Source organism: Fusarium keratoplasticum, chromosome 8 (assembly GCF_025433545.1).
Source record: "Fusarium keratoplasticum isolate Fu6.1 chromosome 8, whole genome shotgun sequence".
Taxonomy (NCBI): domain Eukaryota; kingdom Fungi; phylum Ascomycota; class Sordariomycetes; order Hypocreales; family Nectriaceae; genus Fusarium; species Fusarium keratoplasticum.
In genome coordinates, this window is record NC_070536.1 from 813,558 (window position 1) to 833,933 (window position 20,376).

A 20,376-nucleotide genomic window follows, 5' to 3' on the forward strand; every position below is an offset into this window, starting at 1 on the left:
GACGTTCTACTATAATGCACATCAACGAGATCACCGTCTTCACCTACGATGCCAACTACAATTATGGCACATACACCATGTCTGGTGGTCGGAGTGCTACCGGCCAGCGGTCCCTCGTCGTCCGGCTCCGTACCGACGATGGCCTCGAGGGCTGGGCCGAGTCAGCGCCCCTGGGCGGTGACTACTTGCCAAGCTTTTTCAACGGCGAGCTTGCCGCGCTCAAGGAACTCAGTCCTCATGTAATAGGCTTGGATCCACGCTCCCCAGCGGCTGTGGGTGCTGTCATGGACGGAATTCTCTTGTCAGGCACTGCTGCGAAGGCTGTCATTGATATTGCGTGTTGGGACATCTTGGGCAAGGCTGTGGGGTTGTCAACTTCAGTACTCCTCGGTGGATGTCTGCAGAAGGAACTGCGAGCCTTTTCGGTCGTTAGCATTGGGGACCCAGCAACCGGTGTTGAGAAGGCTCGCGCTGAACTTGACAAGGGGGCCAAGGCGATGCAGGTCAAGGTCGGAGACGACCCGTTGAGTGACGCTCGCCGGGTCGCAGCCATCCGCGAGGCTGTCCCTGGCAGTGTAGACATCTGGGCTGATGCCAACGGAGGATGGAACCTCAGTCAGGCTCTGACGTTTGCCCGCGCACTGCCACAGGGCATGACGGTAGCGATAGAGCAGCCGTGTGCCACCCTCACAGACTCCGCCGAGGTTGGCCGCCGCACCGGCCTGCCAATCGCCTTGGATGAGTCTGTCGTCACCATGAGCGACCTCGTCTCTGCACACGCGCAAGGAATAACGGGCGTCAACATCAAGCCCTCACGGGTTGGAGGCTTCACCAAGGCACGCACCCTCCGTGACGCGGCCGTGGCCCTTAACATGATGGTCACCATCGACGACACCTGGGGCTGCGCCTTGACGACAGCGCAGAACTTGCAGTTGGCGGCCTCCACGCCACAGAAGCACATGAGGGCGGTTGATTTGTTTGCCGAGTGGACGAATCCACTGATTGCAGAGATACCTCGGTTAAAGGGAGATGGACAGATAAGCGCCACAGAATTGCCTGGTAATGGTTTTGGGGCTGTGGACTTTGCACTTTTGGGAGAGCCTCTTTTCCAAATTAAGGCCTGAAGGGTAGAGGTGAGTTTCTTGAGCTGAGCGAAGGTTGCATGAGGGAATGAGTGGATTGTAGTTGGGCTTTTGTCCTGTTGCCGACTGATCTCAGCATCCCTTATCTGCTATCTCACAGCCTTGGCGAAACGTTTAGTATCAGGTGGCTCGTTGATATAACAATATTCAATAACAAGTCGATGAGAGGTTGCTTGAAGAGTTGCGTGACCACAGTTGTGTGAAAGCCAAACAGTATTCTCGGTACACAGGTGTGACTACAGGCTGCCAAATTGCCTGCCAGTTATTTGTCCCAGTCAATTGCCAGCATACAAAATGTGAAAACACCGAGCCTGATTTTCAGCTACGGAGTATGCAAATGCGGAAATTATACCCTCATGTGAGTTGTTTGCAGTATGTCTCAGGGGTAATTGGGGGTGGCGTTCAGCCAAGCTCCAACCGAGTGACACCCTCCCAGATACGGCTGCCACTCACACGACTGTGGTTTGTCTAGGCGTTGCGAATACGGTGCTTAGAATATGCAGCCTCGTCTACATATATTGGTCGAGACTCTGCTACGCCTTGCTTGTGTAACCCTCTTATCAGCCGTGGTGGCACAACGTTGAGCTCTCATACGCCTGTTCCTTGATTCAAGGACACAAGCAGGCGCATTTCCTACTCAAACTGAAACATGATGCCTGGCTTTTGCAGTTCTGCCTTGATGTTGCCTCTTGTCTCGGATCACTTCAACCCATTGTTCGGAAAACAGCCATCTGGTATTTGCTGGCCTCTGTCCACCGGCTCGTCACAGGTGTGAGTGCGCAAAGTGCAATAAATGTAGGCTGGGCTCAGCCGTCAGGGGAAACTTGGTCTTGAGGCTGAGCAGCGGGTGTGATGTGTTGCCTCCCATATTTTAAGGTATTTAAATGCCTTGTAAGCTGCGGTTTGACTGTGGTACGACCAGACAAGACAAATCAATAGTAGTAACCATGTTTCTTCCACTCTGGCTAGTCTACCTCTTTATCGTCCTTGCTTGCGTTGTTGCTGTTAGTGCCCAAGACTACGGGTATGCAACATGCTGGAACAAGCTGGATGCCATTATGGTCGGAAACACGACCAAGGATGGCATCAACAACGAGACTGTTTTAGAGTATCTCTGGAACGGGGCCATTGCGGGGTTCAGGGGAGAGGACCGCCCCATTGCTCTCGGGTATGAGGGTAAGTTGTGATGCTCCTTTTTTTTTTTTTTGCTACACATTGCCCGCGCTTTATGCTGACCATATCAGGCTGCCTCAAGATCTGTGAAGGGCGCACCGATCAAGTGACCACCAGGTCGACTCTTGAAATGGTAACAACCTGGATCTTCCCCCTGGCCATCGTCTTCAACCTTCCCTACGATTCACTCCACCATCACAAGATCCGCAGAACAGCCCAAGCAGTACTGAACTGGGCCGGCTCTCCACAGACTGCCCTGACACATACCATCTGGAACGTGCGACAGATCAGGCATTGCCATCGTATGTCAAAGTCAAAGAATACCTTGACTAATGATGCCTTTTATGTCTTGAGTTGCCTTGGCCAGTTTGAACTCCCCAGCAGCGAGAGGTTCTACACAGCCCTCGTCTATGGCCTCTTCCGACCTCTTCCACAGCCTGACACAGAGTATGACCCTGATCAGCACTACACTGCGCAACTGCTATCAGATATGGCCTTTCAACTGCGCATGCTGAGACGTCGTGGCGTTATTCCGACTCTTGCTAGTCTCGGGACCTTTATCACGGCCTTCATCTTCTCTATCGTTCTTGCTTTTGATGAAGAGGCGGGAAACAGAACGGGATCACCTCTTACCCTCGGACTCCTTTACTGCTGGCTGCCTCTTCTGGTCATCTTTACTATCATTGACCGCAACCCCGTATCGGCAGATCGTTCAGCGTATGTGTTGACCACCTCCTCATGAATATTATCACACACTAACATGCAGGTAGTGCTCTGATGTCGCGCTGGCTGTTCAATGTCGACGCTGTTTTGGCTTCTGCGCAAGCCGCCGGAGCTGACTTGAATAATATGCGAGCGCCCGTGTGGTGGTCACGCAGTAGGCCGCAGGACGATCTGAGAGTATTCGAAGTTCAAGAGTTTATCGGACAAGGTCGCAAGATCAAGTATTGCGGCCTCGCTGACGCAGTGATCCGGGCCCAGAAAGCCCACACGTTGCGTAAACATCTTGACCAGTACAGGCTTTGCGCGCAGACGGTCCTGACGCACCTCAATGGGAGAAGACCAACTCAGTGGTGGTTCACGGCCTTTGCATCGCTCTTCTTGGTTGTGTTTGAGGTCATGATGGCGTTCTTGATTGCTTTCTGTACGCCTACCTTTGGCCTGGGTTGCTGGTCAGGCGGTCTGCTCCTGTATGGCATCTTGAGCACTGTGACTTGGGGGATACACCTTATTTTCAAAGCCCCGGGAAAATGGGTGCAATTTGTCTGCAGCTGTTTCAACTTCCTCTCTCTTGGGTGGATTATAACTCTGACAGGCTTTGTGGTAAGCATCCCCTCCCAGCACTTAAGACAGCGGCTGACCAGTCCAGTTGGCGGGTGGGTTCAGAACCTGCTGGTGCAGCACCGTTAAGCTAACTTCGGGGGGCTACATGATGTTTGAGAGTTTTGACTACTACGTCGAGAACTTTGCAATGTCCGGCCCTTGGATCAGCGCCTCGGTTCTCGGAGGATTGGTTCCCGGTGCGGTGTTGGTGACGGCAACTGCATGGTGGATGAAGTGCCAGCATTTGTGGTCGACGGAAGAGACTGAGCCGGTTCAGGACTTTGCACTTGGTAATGTTAGATTCAGGGCTGACACGTCATGGTTGAGGGCTTAAACTTTGAAAGGTTGAGTGCTGGAGTGGCTCTGGCGGCACATTTTGGAGCATGGCTTTTGGTTGTGTCTGCCGGCTGAGGACATGAATCTGTGTTTGATAAGCCGGATTAATGGAGCTCAAGTGTACAATAGGTAATTCGGATATATAGTGAGGATAAGGGTTTGTCATTTGGTCTATTATCTAAGAATCTAGTAATTGGGACGACTTTTCCTTAAAAGACAATCATGCAAAGAACTTTTCAACAGCCTTGGTAAACTGGTCAGGATCTTGAAGCGGCGCAAAGTGACTGACACCAGGCAAGATCTCCAGTTTGCTGCCCTTGATCGCCTTGTGCAGCTTCTCCGGGACATCCCGGTTGACGGCCTCCTCATGCTCGGCACCCACAATGATAACTCTGCTGCCATCAATGGTGCCAAGCTGCTCATCTGTCATCTGTGGGAGAGTGGCCTCCATGGTGCCAACCTTGTTGGCAAACACGCTGAAGTTTGCATTTGGCTGAAGCTCGGCATACTCAACACGGCAGCGAGAGACAAACTCGCTGAAGATGGCAGTGTCGGAGAAGGTGGCATTCGTCTGTTCCGGGTTGGCAGATCCTCCGAAGATGAAGGCCTTGTGGATAGGCGCGGCCGAGGTCGGGTTGATGAGTGCAGCCAGAGTCGTTATAGCACCGTCTGACCAGCCGACGACATTGTACTTGGATACGCCAGCAGCAGCGAGTTGGTCGTGGATATCGTCAGCCATTTGATCGTAGGTGAAGACGTCGTTGGTGTTGAATGTAGAACGACCGTGGCCTCGACGGTCAACAGCGATGACATAGTGACCGTTGGCAACCAGACGAGAGATGACGGATCCAAAGTAGGCAGAATAGCCTAGACCACCGTGGTCCATGACAATGGGAATGCCTCCAACGTGCTCGTTGTACTTTTGCATCCAGAGTTGAACTCCATTGATGAGAGTAGTCTTGGTGTTAATGGGAGATGGCAGGTTGGGCGTTGGTGGAAGAGTCTGCCAGATGGGAGTATCCTGGCGGATGGCCAAGCCATTGGCAACGGCGGCAAAGGCAACAAGCTGCTTGAACAACATGATGATGACGAGTAGAGGTTGTAGATGACGATCTGAGAACGGGCAATGCCATACCTATATATACTTGGCGATATATGTAGTCCGAAGCTGCCGGAATACGAGAACCACAGACCACGTCCAGGATGCCGGTACTTTCGAAACTCCCGACAAACCTTCAATGCCGTGACGGCCAAGTTTAGGTGGTTAATGCCTCTGTGTAATTAAAGGATAGTGAGCATTGCTTGCGTTGAGGACCAGGGGCACCCTGGATAGTTGCAAACCTTAATCCTCACACGTGGAGTTGGCACTGCCTTAGAGAAATTGCTGGATTTATAAGCCCTGCTATAGAAACCTGGAGATGGCCATGGTCAAAGTTTAAACTTGATGAGATTCGTATGCCCTTTTGTTTTGTTCTTATTGAGGTGGAGTCTTGCGACAAGCGTTGGAGATGAAGACGAAGCGTCCTTGCATACCTACCTAACTAAGAAGCTGACCAAGTAACAAGAACCAATACTAAGTAGGGTCGTATTTGCTTCGGGAGATGGTCTTAACCAATTGGTCAAATATTGACACCTTCGAGGTTGCATAGTCTTGATCCGTCTTGACAACCAGCAAACTAGTCCCTACATATCCGCCAAGTCTTGGCCTCTGGTCTATTCGGGCTTCCATTCCTCAAAGAGGCCCCCTTGCCGAGGAGGCGCTTTTCTTCCAACATCACTGGAGGAGGGCCACAAAATGACCAGGGTCGCATCGTCGGAGAGTCAAAGGACCCCGATTCCTCCGGACGAGTCTCCGCTCCCGTGCCGCTCTCCCAAGATGGCAGCAGTGAGCTGATTGAATTCCAACCCTTTGTTTTTTTCCCGCTCACCACCAACGAGCGGAGTCGCACGCACACAACATCTGCTACTGTGTCACATCTCGCTGGAGACTCACCGAGTAGCGATCGCTGATCTATCGGCACACCTACTGCACGAGATACAGGCCCTTTGCCTGCTGAACCCTCTCCCGACACGCCGGATTGACCCACTGAGGCCATCCATTTCCAGGCAGGATCGGCTGTCTCCACGAGCTTCAACAAAGAACCCCCAGCCAACATGTGCCAAGACGAACAGGCACCCCGTGCCCCAGAGGCAGAGGTAAATTGACCCTGTCAGTGGGGGATCATAGATGTTAATTCTTCAACAGACCGATGGCGAGAGCGTCTACTCCGAGTACGCGAGTGACGTATCTGAGACGACCAGTGCGACGTCATCCATCTTTAACTATCAGTATGAGAATGGCCGTCGCTATCATGCGTATCGGGCTGGCCAGTACCTGCTGCCTAATGATGACACTGAACAGGAGCGTCTTGACATTATTCATCACATATTTACCCTCGCCCTGAAGGGTGATATTTGCAAGACGAAGCTTGAGAATCCCCAAAGCATCTTGGATGTGGGCACGGGGACTGGACTATGGGTGAGCGAGCACTGTTGAACACATGAAGTGTGAGACATACTAATTTGTCTATAGGCCATGGAGATTGGCGACCAGTATCCCTCTGCAGAGGTCATTGGAACTGACCTGAGCCCTATTCAACCCCAATGGTACTCTCACGCCTTCTCACCGTCCAACTGCATGCTAACCAGATCTCAGGGTTCCTCCCAACGTCAAATTCGAGGTTGATGATGCAACCCAAGAATGGACATATCCTAAAGACAAGTTTGACTTTATCCACGCCCGCACCCTTGCTGGCGCAATCCAAGACTGGCCCTCGTTCCTCTCCCAAGCCTACGACCGCTGCAAGCCCGGCGGCAACATCGAGATCACTGAGGGCAGAGCCAATTTCTTCTGTGACGATGACTCGCTAAAGGAGGACTCTGCGACGCACAAGTGGCTCACCGAGTTCCGCCGTCTCAGCGCCCCCCTCAAGTTTGACATTGCTCCCGAGATGCCTGGTATGCTCAAGGAGGCTGGGTTTGAGGATGTCGAGTTTACGCAAAAGGTTGTGCCCGTGGGAACGTGGACAAAGGATCCCGAGCTCAAGGAGATTGGACGATGGTTCCGTGTGCAATTTGTCGAGATGGCACTTGAGGCTTATTCCCTTGCTCTGTTTACGAGAGCTGGCGGATGGTCGAATGAAGAGGCACAGGTGTTGTTTGCCAAGGTCCGGGAGGAGCTCAAGTCTAACAAGATTCATCTCTACACTTACTGGTAAGTGCGGCATACCGAGGGTTTGAGACTGATGCTGACGTTTCTCTAGCTCCTTTGCTACTGGAAAGAAGCCCAAGGAATGAAGAGTAGGGCCTTGGAATTGCACAGGAGCTCTTTGATTTCTATAGCCGCCGAAAGCTGTCTGGGTTGAAGTCCTTACGAAGTTTTATGACCAGCAATACGTCCGCATCATGGCATTAGCATTAACTATTAAGAAACCATACGAGACATCTGAGCCTGAAATGAATTTGAAATTATCATTGTGCTGTGATTTTGCTGACAGGAGACAACATCACGGCATTCAACGCAACGTCCTCGCTGACACGTGTGCATAGGGGTATACTGCTACTTGGAACCGAGGCTTCCATACAATGCAGACTATACAGGGATTCGATAGGACTGAGAACGTCTTCAACGACCCATAATACTACTTTGGGGCAACAACTCCGAAGCTATCGGGACCCTGAAGAAGCCGGCCCCGCGGGACGCCCGGTTAAAATAGGATGCATGGAATGAGTTCCGCGTAACCTCGACCCCTCAACCTCCACCGCCCCCATCTACGCCGAGAAGTTAAATACGTTGCCGATATGTCTAATAGCAAGGCTACTGACAACGCCGTGCCGGCTGCTGACGCGTCTACTCTCCTGCCCCCTGAGCATTGGGCGCAGGTAGCTGAGGTAGGTAGTTATAGGATGACTGTCGCTGCGAAATCGCGCGGTTTACCAACATATATGCTAGGAGCTAGGCGCTGATAACGATGTTGATTCTACTCTTGGGGAGGACGCTGCCGAGTCCACAGCCTCTATCACGTCGAGCATTCTTCAGTATAGAAACATTAGTGGCCGCACTTATCACAGAGACATAGGCAATGCCCAGTACTGGTTGGTGAGAAGTCGTCTGTATCTTGAGGTGGTGATTGACATGAAATAGGGGTACAAACGATGAGCAGCAGAACGAGTCTATGGATATCAAGTAAGAGCATTGAAAAAGTGCTACGAGGAGCCGCTGACTTGATGTAGCCATCATGTCCTGACACTTGTTCTCGATGGTGCTCTCTACCTTGCACCCCTCTCCAAGGATATTAAGGTTAGTTGGTGAGGTGATAGAGATTAATTACTACTAACTTAAACATAGAAAGCAATCGATGTCGGAACAGGTACTGGAATTTGGGCTATGTACGAAAGCAGCTGAGGCACATGCCAATACAATACTAATCATCACAGCGACTTTGCGGAAGCCTTTCCCAAGACCGAAGTTATTGGCACAGATGTCTCGCCAATTCAACCCAGCTGGGTCCCGCCAAACCTGCGATTGTAGGTCTTGCAGAATATTCTCTTGCCAATGCGAAGCTTACATGACGTAGCGAGATTGATGACTGCACCCAAGAGTGGACCTTTGCTCCTAACTCTCTAGATTATATCCATATGCGTTGGCTCGTCGGAAGCATCGTCGACTGGCCGCAGTTGTTTAAGGAAGCTTACAAGTGTCTTAAGCCGGGTGGAAATATCGAAAGTCACGAGGCTCTTTCGAGAATGGACTGTGATGATGGGAGCATTCATGAGAAGAGTGCTATGCACCAGTGGGGCAAGTTCTTTGTTGAGGGCGGCAAGAAGATAGGCCGCTCATTCACGATTGTCGAGGATGAGGTTCAGAGGAAGGCAATGGAAGAGGCAGGATTTGTCAATATTGAGGAGCGTAACTTCAAGGTAAATCTCCCCGATCCAACGAGGAGCCCAACTATAGCTGACGAAATAGGTCCCCATCGGAGGATGGCCTGACGATCCCAAGCAAAAGGAGATTGGAAGATACGCCCAGGCTACTCTCGAGCAGGACATTGAGGGCTATGTCCTGTTCATGGCCAACACGGTGGAGGGGTGGTCCAAGGAGGAGATTGAGGTTTACATCAGGTTGCTCCGCCGCGAGCTTCATTCTGGCAAGATGCACCCATATTATCTCCAAAAGGTTGTTTGGGCCCAGAAGCCGAAAGAGTAGGACCCAAAAATGCATGCATGGGTGAGGATGACGAGACGGGTGAGAAGAATAAGCATAGCTGCTAACCCTTCTATGTTTAATAGACTTTGCAACTCGGGGGCCGCTATTTTTAACCCGAGGTGTGAGAATTCTATCCAATTTTTACGCCTGTGATACGTATGCTGCCCAGAATACCTCTGTCTGGTGCCTTCGACGGGTACTGAGGATCCCGGAGAGTAATGTCCTCACACATCTCGATGGGATACTTCCGTGTCGCACAGAGACTTCGGACCTCTGTCTCCGTCGGAATGGCTAGCATTGGCCAAGTTGATCATACAGCCCATGGTAGGATGTCATGCAAGGTCAGCTGTGTATGAGGATCTCATCGACACACATGCCTACTCACGGGCCGTGTTAAGCGGATCTCGTGGGCTGACAGGATTGGGGCCGACTTCCGAGACTTGTTTCAAGATTGTAGGGCTATGATCGTCTTGCCGATCTATGGAAAGTATGACGGAATGCTCCACTGGAGCTGGCCAGGGTATCTCACTGAATGAGCTGCGAGTCTTTTCAGCTTACGGATAGCATCTCCTACCATTAATGAGTTTAGCTTTACCTATCACTAAAGATAATAATAGCTTATATTAAAGCTTTTTTCCATCTTATTGTTTCACTAAAGATATACTTTGGGCGGTGCATGTCCTGCCCATGAATCCATGTGGCTTTGACCAGTTGACTGCGCCTCGCTCGGACAATCCTCCTCGGACTTTTACAACTCCACTCCTACTCGGACTCTATATTTTAATTATAGAACTCGGATAGGGCTGACTTGGCTTCGCCTGATACGTTGCACCTGGAGTTGGGGTCCGAAACTGTTTGTAATTGATTGGATATTGCCAGTTTTCGCATAGTGCTGATCTTGAGGAACGTCATTTTTCGGGCATTGCCTTGGAAATCCCCTGGCGATTTATCCACCCATGGGGCTGAATTGATGGACCTTGGAGATGATCATGACGCTTGGAGCTTGAAGAAGGCATTGTTACCTTGTGATACCTTCAAATCGGCTATATAAGTCTTACGCCCACTGCCCATCAATTCGATCTTCATCAAGCCCAGTAACTTCGACATTCACCAAGCTCGCTTTCGCAGACAGTTCTTTTACCGCATCATTACTTCAAAACATCTTCAACATGCACTTTACCAACAGCTTTGTTCTCGCCCTCGCCACCAGCGTCGGCTTGGTCTCAGCCGCTCTCCCCAAGGCCAATGAATACAAGTCCAACGACTGGTAAGATAAATCCTAAATGCTGCTAAATAGAAGAAGAAACTGACAGATTTGATAGCTCGGGTGATCTGAACTATGGACACCACGCCTTTGACCTGCACATGGTTACCATGGACGACACCACCCACTCAGTCTACCAGGCCGGCACCTCATGGTACCTCTTTGACGGCAAGACGGGAGATGGAGGCCGCTGCGAGGGCGAGTTCCTAGGCCAGGTGTCGGGAGACACTTCTCCTTGCTTGGACCTCGACAATACGGTGGCTGGCAAGCGCATCAGGTGTCTGTGCAACCCCCTTATTGGAGCCAACACAAACGGCATCAACTCTTGCCAATACGTGTAGAGAGTATGACTTGAAGGAAATTGGACTGGAAAGCCAAGGAATAGAACATGTTGGAACACTCTCTCCTGGGTCAAGGAACAAGAGACGTTGTCCATCTATCTCGGTGCGGCGTTGATGGCATTGGTTGAACGAACAGATTTGGCTACTCGTACACTAGTGAAGGGCAAGCCATAAATACTAAAAGAAAAGAGTCTTGTTAGAATGGGAGCGTCCTTATTCAGTATGGATGCAGAACTGGTACACTGGATGTGACCCTTACGGCAAGCTTGCAATTAGAAAAGGCGTAGTTATATTGACGGCTTCGTCTATCTGACTTGTGGGTTCACTTCGTCAAGCCCCCATACTACCGTAATGATTCAGTCTACCCCTTCAGCGGGATGCCTATCGCAACCATGACTGACCTTGAGACGGATCAAACTTGTACTGATAAAGTTATCCGAGGCTATAATCCTATAGATAAGCTATAGCGTAGCCGTTATCGTAACCGGTAGACTTCGCTGTTCGCTGTCGCTCAATTCCGACACTAGGTAGTGGATCCAATGGCCAAGTCGCCATGAACTTCGGTTCCTATCCGCCACTCAACTCCTTCACTACCCCAGAGATCTGTGCTGCGTGATCTAGTCGCTTGATTGTACAAACTCAATTCTTGATTGCCGTTAAAGGTTTCTCGTGTGGCTGGCTATGATGCCCTCCCGGAGCCGCAGGACGACCCTCGACGCGCCCAGGCGCTTCACCTCCTCAAAGAGCGCCGCTTCGAGTCTGAGATCTACACAACCCTCGGGCACAGGCAGCTGTTAAATGGCATGGCACTGGATAAACCCGGCTGGCGGGAAAGCATTACCCAGAGGCTCTCCGACTGACACGCTGCGGTGCGGGCAAGCCTGAATAGCCAGCTCACCCCCCAGCAGGTCTTTGACGGCATCTACCACAACTGCATGGTCAACGTCTACTACCCATCCTTCCACTATCCCGAGCCCTCATACGACCCCTCACACGACGACATTGTCCTGCTAGCACAGCATGCGGCTGGGAGCATCAACTGTTACAAGCAGTCTTTCCGCTCACGAGAGCTGCGCTTCTACTGGCGCAACGTTCACAGCCTCTTCAAGTCTGGCGTGGCCCTAATTTACTGCATCCGGGCGTTTGCCCTACAACAAATAGCAGAGCTCAACATCACCAGCTTAATAGACACGGTCAACTCGTGTTCGTCTATAATTTGGGCCTTGGCCGAAAGATACCCGCAAGGGCAGGCCTATCGGGACATCTTTGAGAACCTCGTCAGCTCTGTCCTTGGCAAGGATGGCAATCAGCCAATGATCCAGCCAGTGGATGAGCAGACGTTGATCTTCAATTCTCTATTCCCGATTTCGGAAGATACTGATTTGCCGTTCACGGTTATTGATGCCTTGTCCTGGGGATTCGGTCAGCCTTGTGCTGGTGGGTGAACTCGCATGCCCTCCTGGACAATACATAAACGGGAACTCGATGAACACTATAACTTAATTATGAAGGGCGGCCTGCGAATGTTTGAGGGGGAAATCTCACAGTGACCATGGTTCATTCTGCCATTTATCGCTCGAGTGCCCCCAACGCCGAAACAAAGGCCTGTATAGAATCCAGTCGCTCATTCCGCTCACTGTCTTCTGTGGGGACTCGCGACTTGGTATCTAGAGAATAGCTCAAGATTCCACTGGAAGAACGAGATTAAACGTGGCCTCTTTAGTTATAAATGGCACTAGGGTTCAACTCGGGCCTCAGAAACGGTCCGACGGCACCTACAGCTCGGGACCAGGAACCCAAATATGAGGATGATGCTCGGCCCAATAAGGGTGCCTGTGCGGCACAGAGCAATATTATCCACAGTCTTTGTTTCTAAGGGGGTGCCAACATTGCACAAAGAACCCTAGAGAATACCGTTTCGTTTCGAGTTGGAGAGGGCGTCGCTATAGCTCCTAGACAAACGGACACTGGAAATAGACAATGATGTCAAGTGAAAGGTGTTCCCGCCACATAGACAGGGAGGTCTCACAATGCAATTCTTTAGATTCAAAACTAGACAGGCGGGCGCCTAAATTCAAGAACTGCTGGGCAGCGTTCTCTTTGGAGACCATGATAATTTAAGACGACACTGGGCAAGCAACTTCACCAACACCATGGCTATGACGGCAGAACCACTGTCTTGGCATTCTCGCCAAACAGAGACCATATCGTTGCAGGGCAGAGTGACTTGGTAACCAACTGTCGTATGCAGGTTTAGGCAACCAGTGGGACAGGCACCCTTGTCAAGGCGAAATCCAAGCCAGATCGTTTTAGGATGCATTCTGCGCTGCATCTGCAAGCAAGATTGGTCGTTTCGGGTTCCAAACTGCGCTGACGCAGTCTCGAGGTGGGGTAAGAGGCGCGTTTCGCGGCAGTAGGGTGTTCTCGATGGGATTCAAACATGGGACAAGTCAGAGAAACTTGAACAATGAGCCAAGCTGTTACGCCAGGCAACTAACCGTCGGGTCAGCACTGCATGGAAGATCTGCAAGCAATACGCGTCAGATAATCTGATGCCCATACACTCATAATGACTCATGGCTGTTGTATCATATCAGACTTGGATTATTTAGTTGAGAAGGGTCACCTACAACAGCCATTCTTCGCACTCAACACTCATAAACCATGGCACCATCCGGAGACGCCTCGGCGTTCGACAAACAACTGGCCGAGGCCATCTGCGATCTCGAGATCCCCTTGTACATCAAATTCTCCCCCGACGGCGAAAAGGTTCTTTACAAGACAGCACCCGATCCTCGCAAAGGCAAGAATAGTGTGTCAACGTTATGGCTGGCCTCGACCACAGAGCCAGGTTCTTCGCGCCAACTGACCTCGGGTCAGTCCCAAGAAGGCGACCCAGAATGGCATCCCAGTGGAAATCAGGTAGCATTCGTTTCCGATCGCGCGAAACCGGGCGAGAGCTCGGCCATCTATATGCTTCGTTTGGACGGTGGTGACGCTGTTGCCATCACCCCGGCCGACAACGCCCAGGATATTGAGTCATTTGCCTTTTCTCCAAATGGAGAGACCATCGCCTATCTTTCTCCTGATGAAAAGACCGAAGAGCTCAAGGAGAAGGAGGAGAAGGACGAGTCTGGCCCAGATGTCTGGGGAGAACAGTGGGAGTATGCTCGCCTGCGCCTTGTCAATGTGGCATCCCACGAGACCAAGACTCTTGTCGAAGGTGACCGGCACATCGATGAACTTGCCTGGAGTCCTGACGGGAAGAGTGTGGCCTTTTTCAGCATCGCGAACCCCAACATCGAGGAGGCCATGCTGACGGGCACAACCATCTGCACCGTCAACGTGGAAACCGGTGCTATCAGGGATCTGTGCAAGGTGCCAAATGAGCTCAACTACCTAACCTGGGCGCCCGACGGCTCTATTTACTTCACCACCGGGACACCCGACAACAGGGACACAGGAGGCCTGGCTGTTTACACCGTTGATCCTGCGGCAGCCGAGCCCAAGCATGTCAAGATCGCGTGCGGCGAGCATGACCACGCGGCAGGGATCGCTGTGGCCGGCGGAAAACTCTTGGTGAATCGCGCCGTCAGGTTCAGCAGTGTCATCAGCGAGCTGGGTGGGAAGGACCTCTTCCAAAAGGACACGGAGATTTGGGCATGGGATGTATTTGTCAATCCAGATTCCGGTACTCCAATCCTCGCTGCCGGCTTGTCAGACGTCGATACGCCTTATGAAGTGTTCATCGTTGAGGAGGGGAAGGAGGACCTCAAGCTTTCCCATCATGGCAAGCCTCTCGAGAGTCGATCATTTGGCTCCTGTAGCGAACTCACCTGTCAATCCGCAGACGGAGAGGTTGAACTGGACGCTCTGTATTTGACGCCGACCTCCAAAAAGACGGAGAATGGCACGCCCGTGGAGCCGTTGCCGACGTTTGTCATAATCCACGGAGGACCAACATCTCGCGACTGCAAGGTCTTCGACGGGGCCTGCTACCAATGGGCTCCATACATCCTCTCCAAGGGTTACGGTGTGCTTCTTCCGCAGTACCGCGGTTCCACTGGTCGTGGCGAGAAGTTCGCCTCGTACAGCATGGGCGGCCAGGGGAAATACGACTACGCCGACGTCATATCCATCACAGACAACGCCATCAAGAAGGGCTTCGCGGACCCCAAGAAGCTCATAGTAGGCGGATGGAGCCAGGGCGGCCTGATCACATACCTGTGCAGCGTGCGAAATGGCCTGCATGGCCTCGGCTGGCGCTTCAACGCCACCATCGCAGGAGCAGGTGTCTGCGATATCGAGAGTCTTGCCATCACATCAGATCTCGGCTCAACCTATGAGAGGGAACTCGCTGGCGGAGATTCCATCTGGACGCTCGACCGTCACGACACGAGGAACCGCCAGGGCAGCGCGCTGTGGGAGGTCGCCGGCGCGGTGAAGCAGTCTCGTGAGCGCGGAGAGCCCGTGATCCCTCCCATGCTGATCTTGCATGGAGACAAGGACGTCCGTTGCCCGTTTTCACAGGCCGAGGGTTTCCGTCGCGCCTTGAGGACTCACGGATTGCCCTGCGAGTTTGTGGCGTACCCTGGCGAGGGGCACGGTATCAGGGCGCGGAGATTTTGGCTGGATATGTTTGAAAGGGTAGGGAGGTGGTGCGATCTTTACATTGGACCGGGAGTGGAGGATAAGTTGGTAACCATGGTTGATGAGAAACTTCAAGTCTAGAAGGCAGTATGGCATGAAGTACTAGAAGCCCTCACCATGTGGGCGAGTTGCCTCATCTAGCCTTATGCAACATGAAATTCCTTTTATCAAGGTATTCATCGCAAAACTATTTGGTTGGAAAGGACTCAAACAGTTCGAACTTGTTCCCATGCAATAACTCGAGTCTCGCGTGAAGTGAAATGCATGCCGAATTTGCCTGGACCTCCCCAGTGATGGCTGTCATGTAGCCAAGGTCCTTCATTATGCCTTGTCAGGAACATATTACTAGGAGACAAGTAACACGGCAGTGCATGCATTTGCAAGGTTTGGGTTCGACTTGACACTCGTCACTGAAGCCGGTGAGGAGACAACTATAGATGCTCGGTCACTTAGATCTGGATCGGGACCGATCAATCACCTCGGGACCGAGGCTCCTTGATTGAATAGGGCTCTATTGGCAACACATGGCGAAGCTATGCAACTAAATACATTCTTCCAATGGGTGTTGCTGGCTATAAGGGCTATGCTAGTGATGGATTCGATATGAAACGGCCCCCAAAGCGGGAGCTGAAATGCAAGTGCGCGGGGAAATCGAATAGGAAATCATGCCGAGGCATTAACCGTAGGAATCGCTGCAAGAGTCTATGCAGTGCAATACGAGTCTCTTCTCAAGGTCACCAGAAGGATTCGGCCTCAAGCAAGTTCATCGCCGTTGGCTGTTAGGCTCAGCTGTGGAATACAGTGTATGAGCCGATTACAGACGGAGCTTCGTATGAGGGGGCGGCGTGTTGCGTATAGCCAGCTGCATCAATAAAGACAAAACCCATTGCAACATACTGTACGAATGCCAGCTGGCTTGTATGTCATGCTATGTTGCCGTTTCACGATTCATAGCGCTGCCGCTTTCTTCTCAGCCGAGTAAACTGGCGGCTAATCGCGTGCACGCTTCATTCTTAGGCAGATGTAGTAAGAGATCTCAATCTATCGTGCGAAGTGACGCTCGATTAGCAGAGTAACGATAAGCTTATGAATAGCGCCAAGCTGACGGTAAAGCAGTCATATTCTGTACCATAGACTGTGAGATCGATTTCCCTTCTTTTTCGGAATTGAGTCTCCGTTGTAGGATCTGACGAGTCTGTGGCTGCAGATTAACTGTAAGGATTCTTTGTACAACCTGCTTCGCCTCTTTCATTCCTTCATGAGGGATCACCGGTGAAACAATCAAGGCTCAGCTCAGCTCCTCCTATTGATAGGCCTGTCTGTGTGTCGTGCGAGTGTCGAAGCCTCGGTATTCGACCCTCAACGAACTTGCTGGATGATCTCGATGGAAAGGAACTTATCCATCAACTATAAAGAGGGCTTCCTCCCTCGAGAAGACAGACTATTATCATCACTACCACTCACACCTTCGCAACATCACACTCCTCTTCTACATACTCAACTCAACGATTAAATTGCACTCCCAATCATCACAATGGTCTCTCCCAAGACTCTCTTTGCCACCGTTCTTGCTCTGGGCGCTTCTGCCATTCCTTTGCAGTCGCGTGAAGGGAACCAGCCCAAGCACAGCCTGGACAAGTCTCACGAGGTCCATAATGCTCTTGACCTCACCACCACCTATTCCAACCCGAACGAGAAGAGAGACTGTGTCTGGAACGACGGACACGGCGATATCGCTTGGTAAGATGACCAATATTTCGACTTTAGAAATTGGCTAAAATGATCAACCTAGCGGCTACTTCAGCGTCGTCTTTGGAGACAACTCTGTTGGTGGCTCCAAAGGAACCGTCACCATCAGGGGTGAGACCTGGAAGACCGAGGGCAGGCTCGACTGTGGAAATGACAACTGGACCACCTTCACCAGTCCTCTCCCTTACACCGTCGACATCCACGGTGGGAACGCCTGCCACACCACCATCTCTGGCCACTGGGACAACACTTGGATCAAGTACGCGGCTCAGTATCTCGATGTCCCGAGTGACACTCGTTGCGGTGATGTTGGGACCTTGAACAAGTCGAGACGGTGCATCATTCCCGCTTGAGTCAGGTATCCGGAGGCGAGAAGAATGTTGGTGGAGATTTGTGCTAGACAACGGAGAATTTTGGCGATATGCCACTGGTTACGTTATTTTACATAGAAAGAAGCTGATGGCTTATGGAAGTTTCTGCATTTATATTGTGCCACTCTCGTCGTCGATCCTGTCCGATCTTCTTCCTGTCCTGTCTCCCAGCTCAATTATGGATCAATGGATCTCTTGGATGAAGTCCAAAATCCTGTCGGGCATAGAGAGTAGGATCTACCCGGCCACTTTTAATCTGCCCTAAATAACACACGGAGATTCAATTGAATCCTATACGACGCAATATCATCGCGGCGGCCTTAAGGGATCTCCCTGACGCGGCGATATATTGAAGCTTAGGAATTATCTTGGATAGTTCAAGTTCTCATGGGATGTTATTCTATTTTATACGTATAAAATGGTCAGAAGCCTAGGAGAGCTTCACCCTCATCGTCTTCTTCACTCACTACAAGACGAATGGGCAGCTTTTGGGCCCCTTTTGTGAGATCACTTTCATTGCTATTGATTTACTAATTGCCCTTGCTATTCTCTATTGTATTGAATTCACAGAGAAGTGCCTGAGATTCTCTCTACGAAATCTGCAGGAAGAAGAGAATGGTGTTTTTATTCGAGCTATGGTTAAGTGTGCTCTGTTCCTCCGAGAAAACAGCAGGCCCCAGCAACTAATTGTAGTTACTATCTCAATCATTAAACTAGCTAATCGAAGTATGATTGCTAGGTTTTACTCTACACTAACTTTAGCATTTGATCCTTTTTCCACCCCTTCCAACTCCAGTTTTTAGATCCCGCTTCCCAAACTCCAACCCCCTTAAACGCGTTCCCAGACTCCTGTAAAATCAACCCGTGAATATTACTCCATTCATCAGAGGGCTCTCCGCTTACAGCAAGAGCAAGATAGTTGCGCTGTAATCCAGCGTATGGATCTCTCGCATGTTCCTCTTCCTCTTCCTCTTCCCGTGGGTACAAGAGGGATAACGTGAAAGAGTCATCAACAATTGTCAAGGGTATACCTGGCCATTTATGATCGTACACATAACCCTCCATTCCCCTGAGCACGTCAAAATTAACCCCGCCAAGTATGTCCAACCTTTGGTTATGAGGATTTGAGATCCTGTTTCCTTTGGCTAAAGGCATGGTCATGCCGATAACGGTAATAGAAGGCCTGGTAGCGTCACCTTCTGATTTAATTTCTCCATAGCGGTTTTGGGGGTTGTGAAGTCGGACGTCATAGCAATGAAGCTCGAGAAGGTCCTCAGGTTGGGCCATCACGAAAAACACCCATTCATTCGTTGAAGCCCATGACCATGATGGCAGGTGATTAGGCTGTGCGGCGGAGTCTGACGATAAGGGTGCGATAGGGAACCAAAGGAGCCCATGATGAATGTGGTTGCTCCAAAGGCCAGCAAGATATTCGCCACCAAACACATGCTGAAATTTCTGCGCCAGGCCCGAAAACGCAGGTAGCTTGTCCGAGCTGTACGTTAGGGCTTTCGAGTTGCACTTCGAGGCTAGGGTATAAAAATCCAATCGAGCCCTACCACTTCTCAATGCTGAGTTGGATCTTAGCGTCCCGATGTTTTCTTCCTCAAATTCCCTCCCTGTCACTTGTATCGAAGTCTGATTATCGGCGGCCAAGGATACCTTGAGGGTCGGGGGAGTTGGATTCGGCGGATTCGCTGTTTTAAGAAAGCCTTCTTCACTTCCTTTAGATGTCATGGCGAAGATAGTTAATGTCGAGTCCTGGTAAATCGAGCCCATCTTTTCAGACTCGGATGCCCACTCTTATCTTACATTAGCAAGCCAGTAACAATCTTAGGGTTATGGGTAAAATTGTTACACTCCCGAGCGCAATAATCACTTACATCTTCTTTGCTATCTTGTAATATGCATAATGCATCGATCCAGAGATATTGTATTCAAAGCTGCCGAGTGACATAGATGGCGTCTCGGAAATTGGCAGGTAATTGAGCGATTTGGATAGAGCGAAGAAAGTTAGATAGAGTTTCCGTAGTGAGAGGTTGTTCAATCTTGGCTCCCCAGCAGTGACTAGTAAAAGGATTCTTGACGTTATGTTTTCTTATTAGATTGAGTTGGTAAATATTAACTACCTTGACGATTCTCACCTGGAGTGTTTCTGCCTAAGACACTGCTGCCTACCTAAATGCACTGCTGCCCAACGTACTGCCGCATAAGAGCATTGATCCAACCACGGGTCAGGGTTGGTAGCCGGATTTAATTGTCTCTGGCATTTCCAACGTAGCCCGGTTTCGAGCCATTCTTCCCCGTACGCATGAAATTGATCGAGTATTGTGTTTTTTTTTTTGGTATAATTGAAGCCCAGCCATTGATGGGATAACTGCGCCAGAAGACAGAAGTTGATCGAGAATCGCTTCCACGGCTAAGACGGGGAAGATGGAGTTGTCGCTGATGTTGCTTCTTTTCCCGAGAGGTAACCCAAGGGGGATAATAAGCCTAGAGGTACATTCTTTGCCCAAAGAAGTGTGTAATACCAGTGATGTTTGTTTCTATAGAAAGAAGCTAAAGGTCTATAAAATCTATTAAACTTATATTATGCTGTTCCCTTTCTAGATCCTTCTAAGATTTCTGACACCCACTTTCTGTAGATGGACTTAGCGCTTATGAGGGTTTGATTCTAGAGGGGACGTAACTTACGTTTCATCTCGCTGTGCAAATGATGATTCATCATCATGGAGGGAAAAGCAGAAGGAGATTGTGAGCCAGGTGCTCAACAGCAACAGAA

General features: G+C 50.7%; 8 protein-coding genes across 8 annotated transcripts; 7 read left to right on the forward strand and 1 right to left on the reverse strand.

The window, feature by feature from the left end:
* Positions 1 to 14: 14 nt before the first annotated feature.
* NCS57_01007600 (MR-MLE domain-containing protein) lies at positions 15 to 1,124 on the forward strand (the record flags this gene model as incomplete). The annotated part of the gene is made up of 1 exon (XM_053059833.1): positions 15 to 1,124. The coding sequence occupies one exon, from the start codon at positions 15 to 17 to the stop codon at positions 1,122 to 1,124; it is 1,110 nt and encodes a 369-aa protein (XP_052910227.1).
* Positions 1,125 to 2,089: 965 nt separating this feature from the next.
* NCS57_01007700 (uncharacterized protein) lies at positions 2,090 to 3,972 on the forward strand (the record flags this gene model as incomplete). Its single annotated transcript, XM_053059834.1, has 4 exons — positions 2,090 to 2,318; positions 2,387 to 3,032; positions 3,086 to 3,638; positions 3,685 to 3,972. 4 exons carry the CDS (start codon positions 2,090 to 2,092, stop codon positions 3,970 to 3,972), a joined length of 1,716 nt encoding a protein of 571 aa, XP_052910228.1.
* Positions 3,973 to 4,194: 222 nt separating this feature from the next.
* Positions 4,195 to 5,055, reverse strand: NCS57_01007800 (AB hydrolase-1 domain-containing protein; the record flags this gene model as incomplete). The annotated part of the gene is made up of 1 exon (XM_053059835.1): positions 4,195 to 5,055. The coding sequence occupies one exon, from the start codon at positions 5,053 to 5,055 to the stop codon at positions 4,195 to 4,197; it is 861 nt and encodes a 286-aa protein (XP_052910229.1).
* A 1,073-nt stretch (positions 5,056 to 6,128) lies between these two features.
* NCS57_01007900 (uncharacterized protein) lies at positions 6,129 to 7,310 on the forward strand (the record flags this gene model as incomplete). The annotated part of the gene is made up of 5 exons (XM_053059836.1): positions 6,129 to 6,170; positions 6,220 to 6,492; positions 6,547 to 6,620; positions 6,670 to 7,227; positions 7,277 to 7,310. 5 exons carry the CDS (start codon positions 6,129 to 6,131, stop codon positions 7,308 to 7,310), a joined length of 981 nt encoding a protein of 326 aa, XP_052910230.1.
* A 504-nt stretch (positions 7,311 to 7,814) lies between these two features.
* Positions 7,815 to 9,219, forward strand: NCS57_01008000 (uncharacterized protein; the record flags this gene model as incomplete). Its single annotated transcript, XM_053059837.1, has 8 exons — positions 7,815 to 7,904; positions 7,966 to 8,108; positions 8,158 to 8,199; positions 8,247 to 8,313; positions 8,362 to 8,402; positions 8,451 to 8,540; positions 8,591 to 8,933; positions 8,983 to 9,219. The coding sequence occupies 8 exons, from the start codon at positions 7,815 to 7,817 to the stop codon at positions 9,217 to 9,219; spliced, it is 1,053 nt and encodes a 350-aa protein (XP_052910231.1).
* A 1,169-nt stretch (positions 9,220 to 10,388) lies between these two features.
* NCS57_01008100 (uncharacterized protein) lies at positions 10,389 to 10,824 on the forward strand (the record flags this gene model as incomplete). The annotated part of the gene is made up of 2 exons (XM_053059838.1): positions 10,389 to 10,486; positions 10,542 to 10,824. The coding sequence occupies 2 exons, from the start codon at positions 10,389 to 10,391 to the stop codon at positions 10,822 to 10,824; spliced, it is 381 nt and encodes a 126-aa protein (XP_052910232.1).
* A 2,664-nt stretch (positions 10,825 to 13,488) lies between these two features.
* On the forward strand, positions 13,489 to 15,555 carry NCS57_01008200 (Dipeptidyl-peptidase V; the record flags this gene model as incomplete). The annotated part of the gene is made up of 1 exon (XM_053059839.1): positions 13,489 to 15,555. One exon carries the CDS (start codon positions 13,489 to 13,491, stop codon positions 15,553 to 15,555), a length of 2,067 nt encoding a protein of 688 aa, XP_052910233.1.
* Positions 15,556 to 17,008: 1,453 nt separating this feature from the next.
* On the forward strand, positions 17,009 to 17,576 carry NCS57_01008300 (uncharacterized protein; the record flags this gene model as incomplete). Its single annotated transcript, XM_053059840.1, has 2 exons — positions 17,009 to 17,214; positions 17,267 to 17,576. 2 exons carry the CDS (start codon positions 17,009 to 17,011, stop codon positions 17,574 to 17,576), a joined length of 516 nt encoding a protein of 171 aa, XP_052910234.1.
* Between the last annotated feature and the right edge of the window lie 2,800 nt (positions 17,577 to 20,376).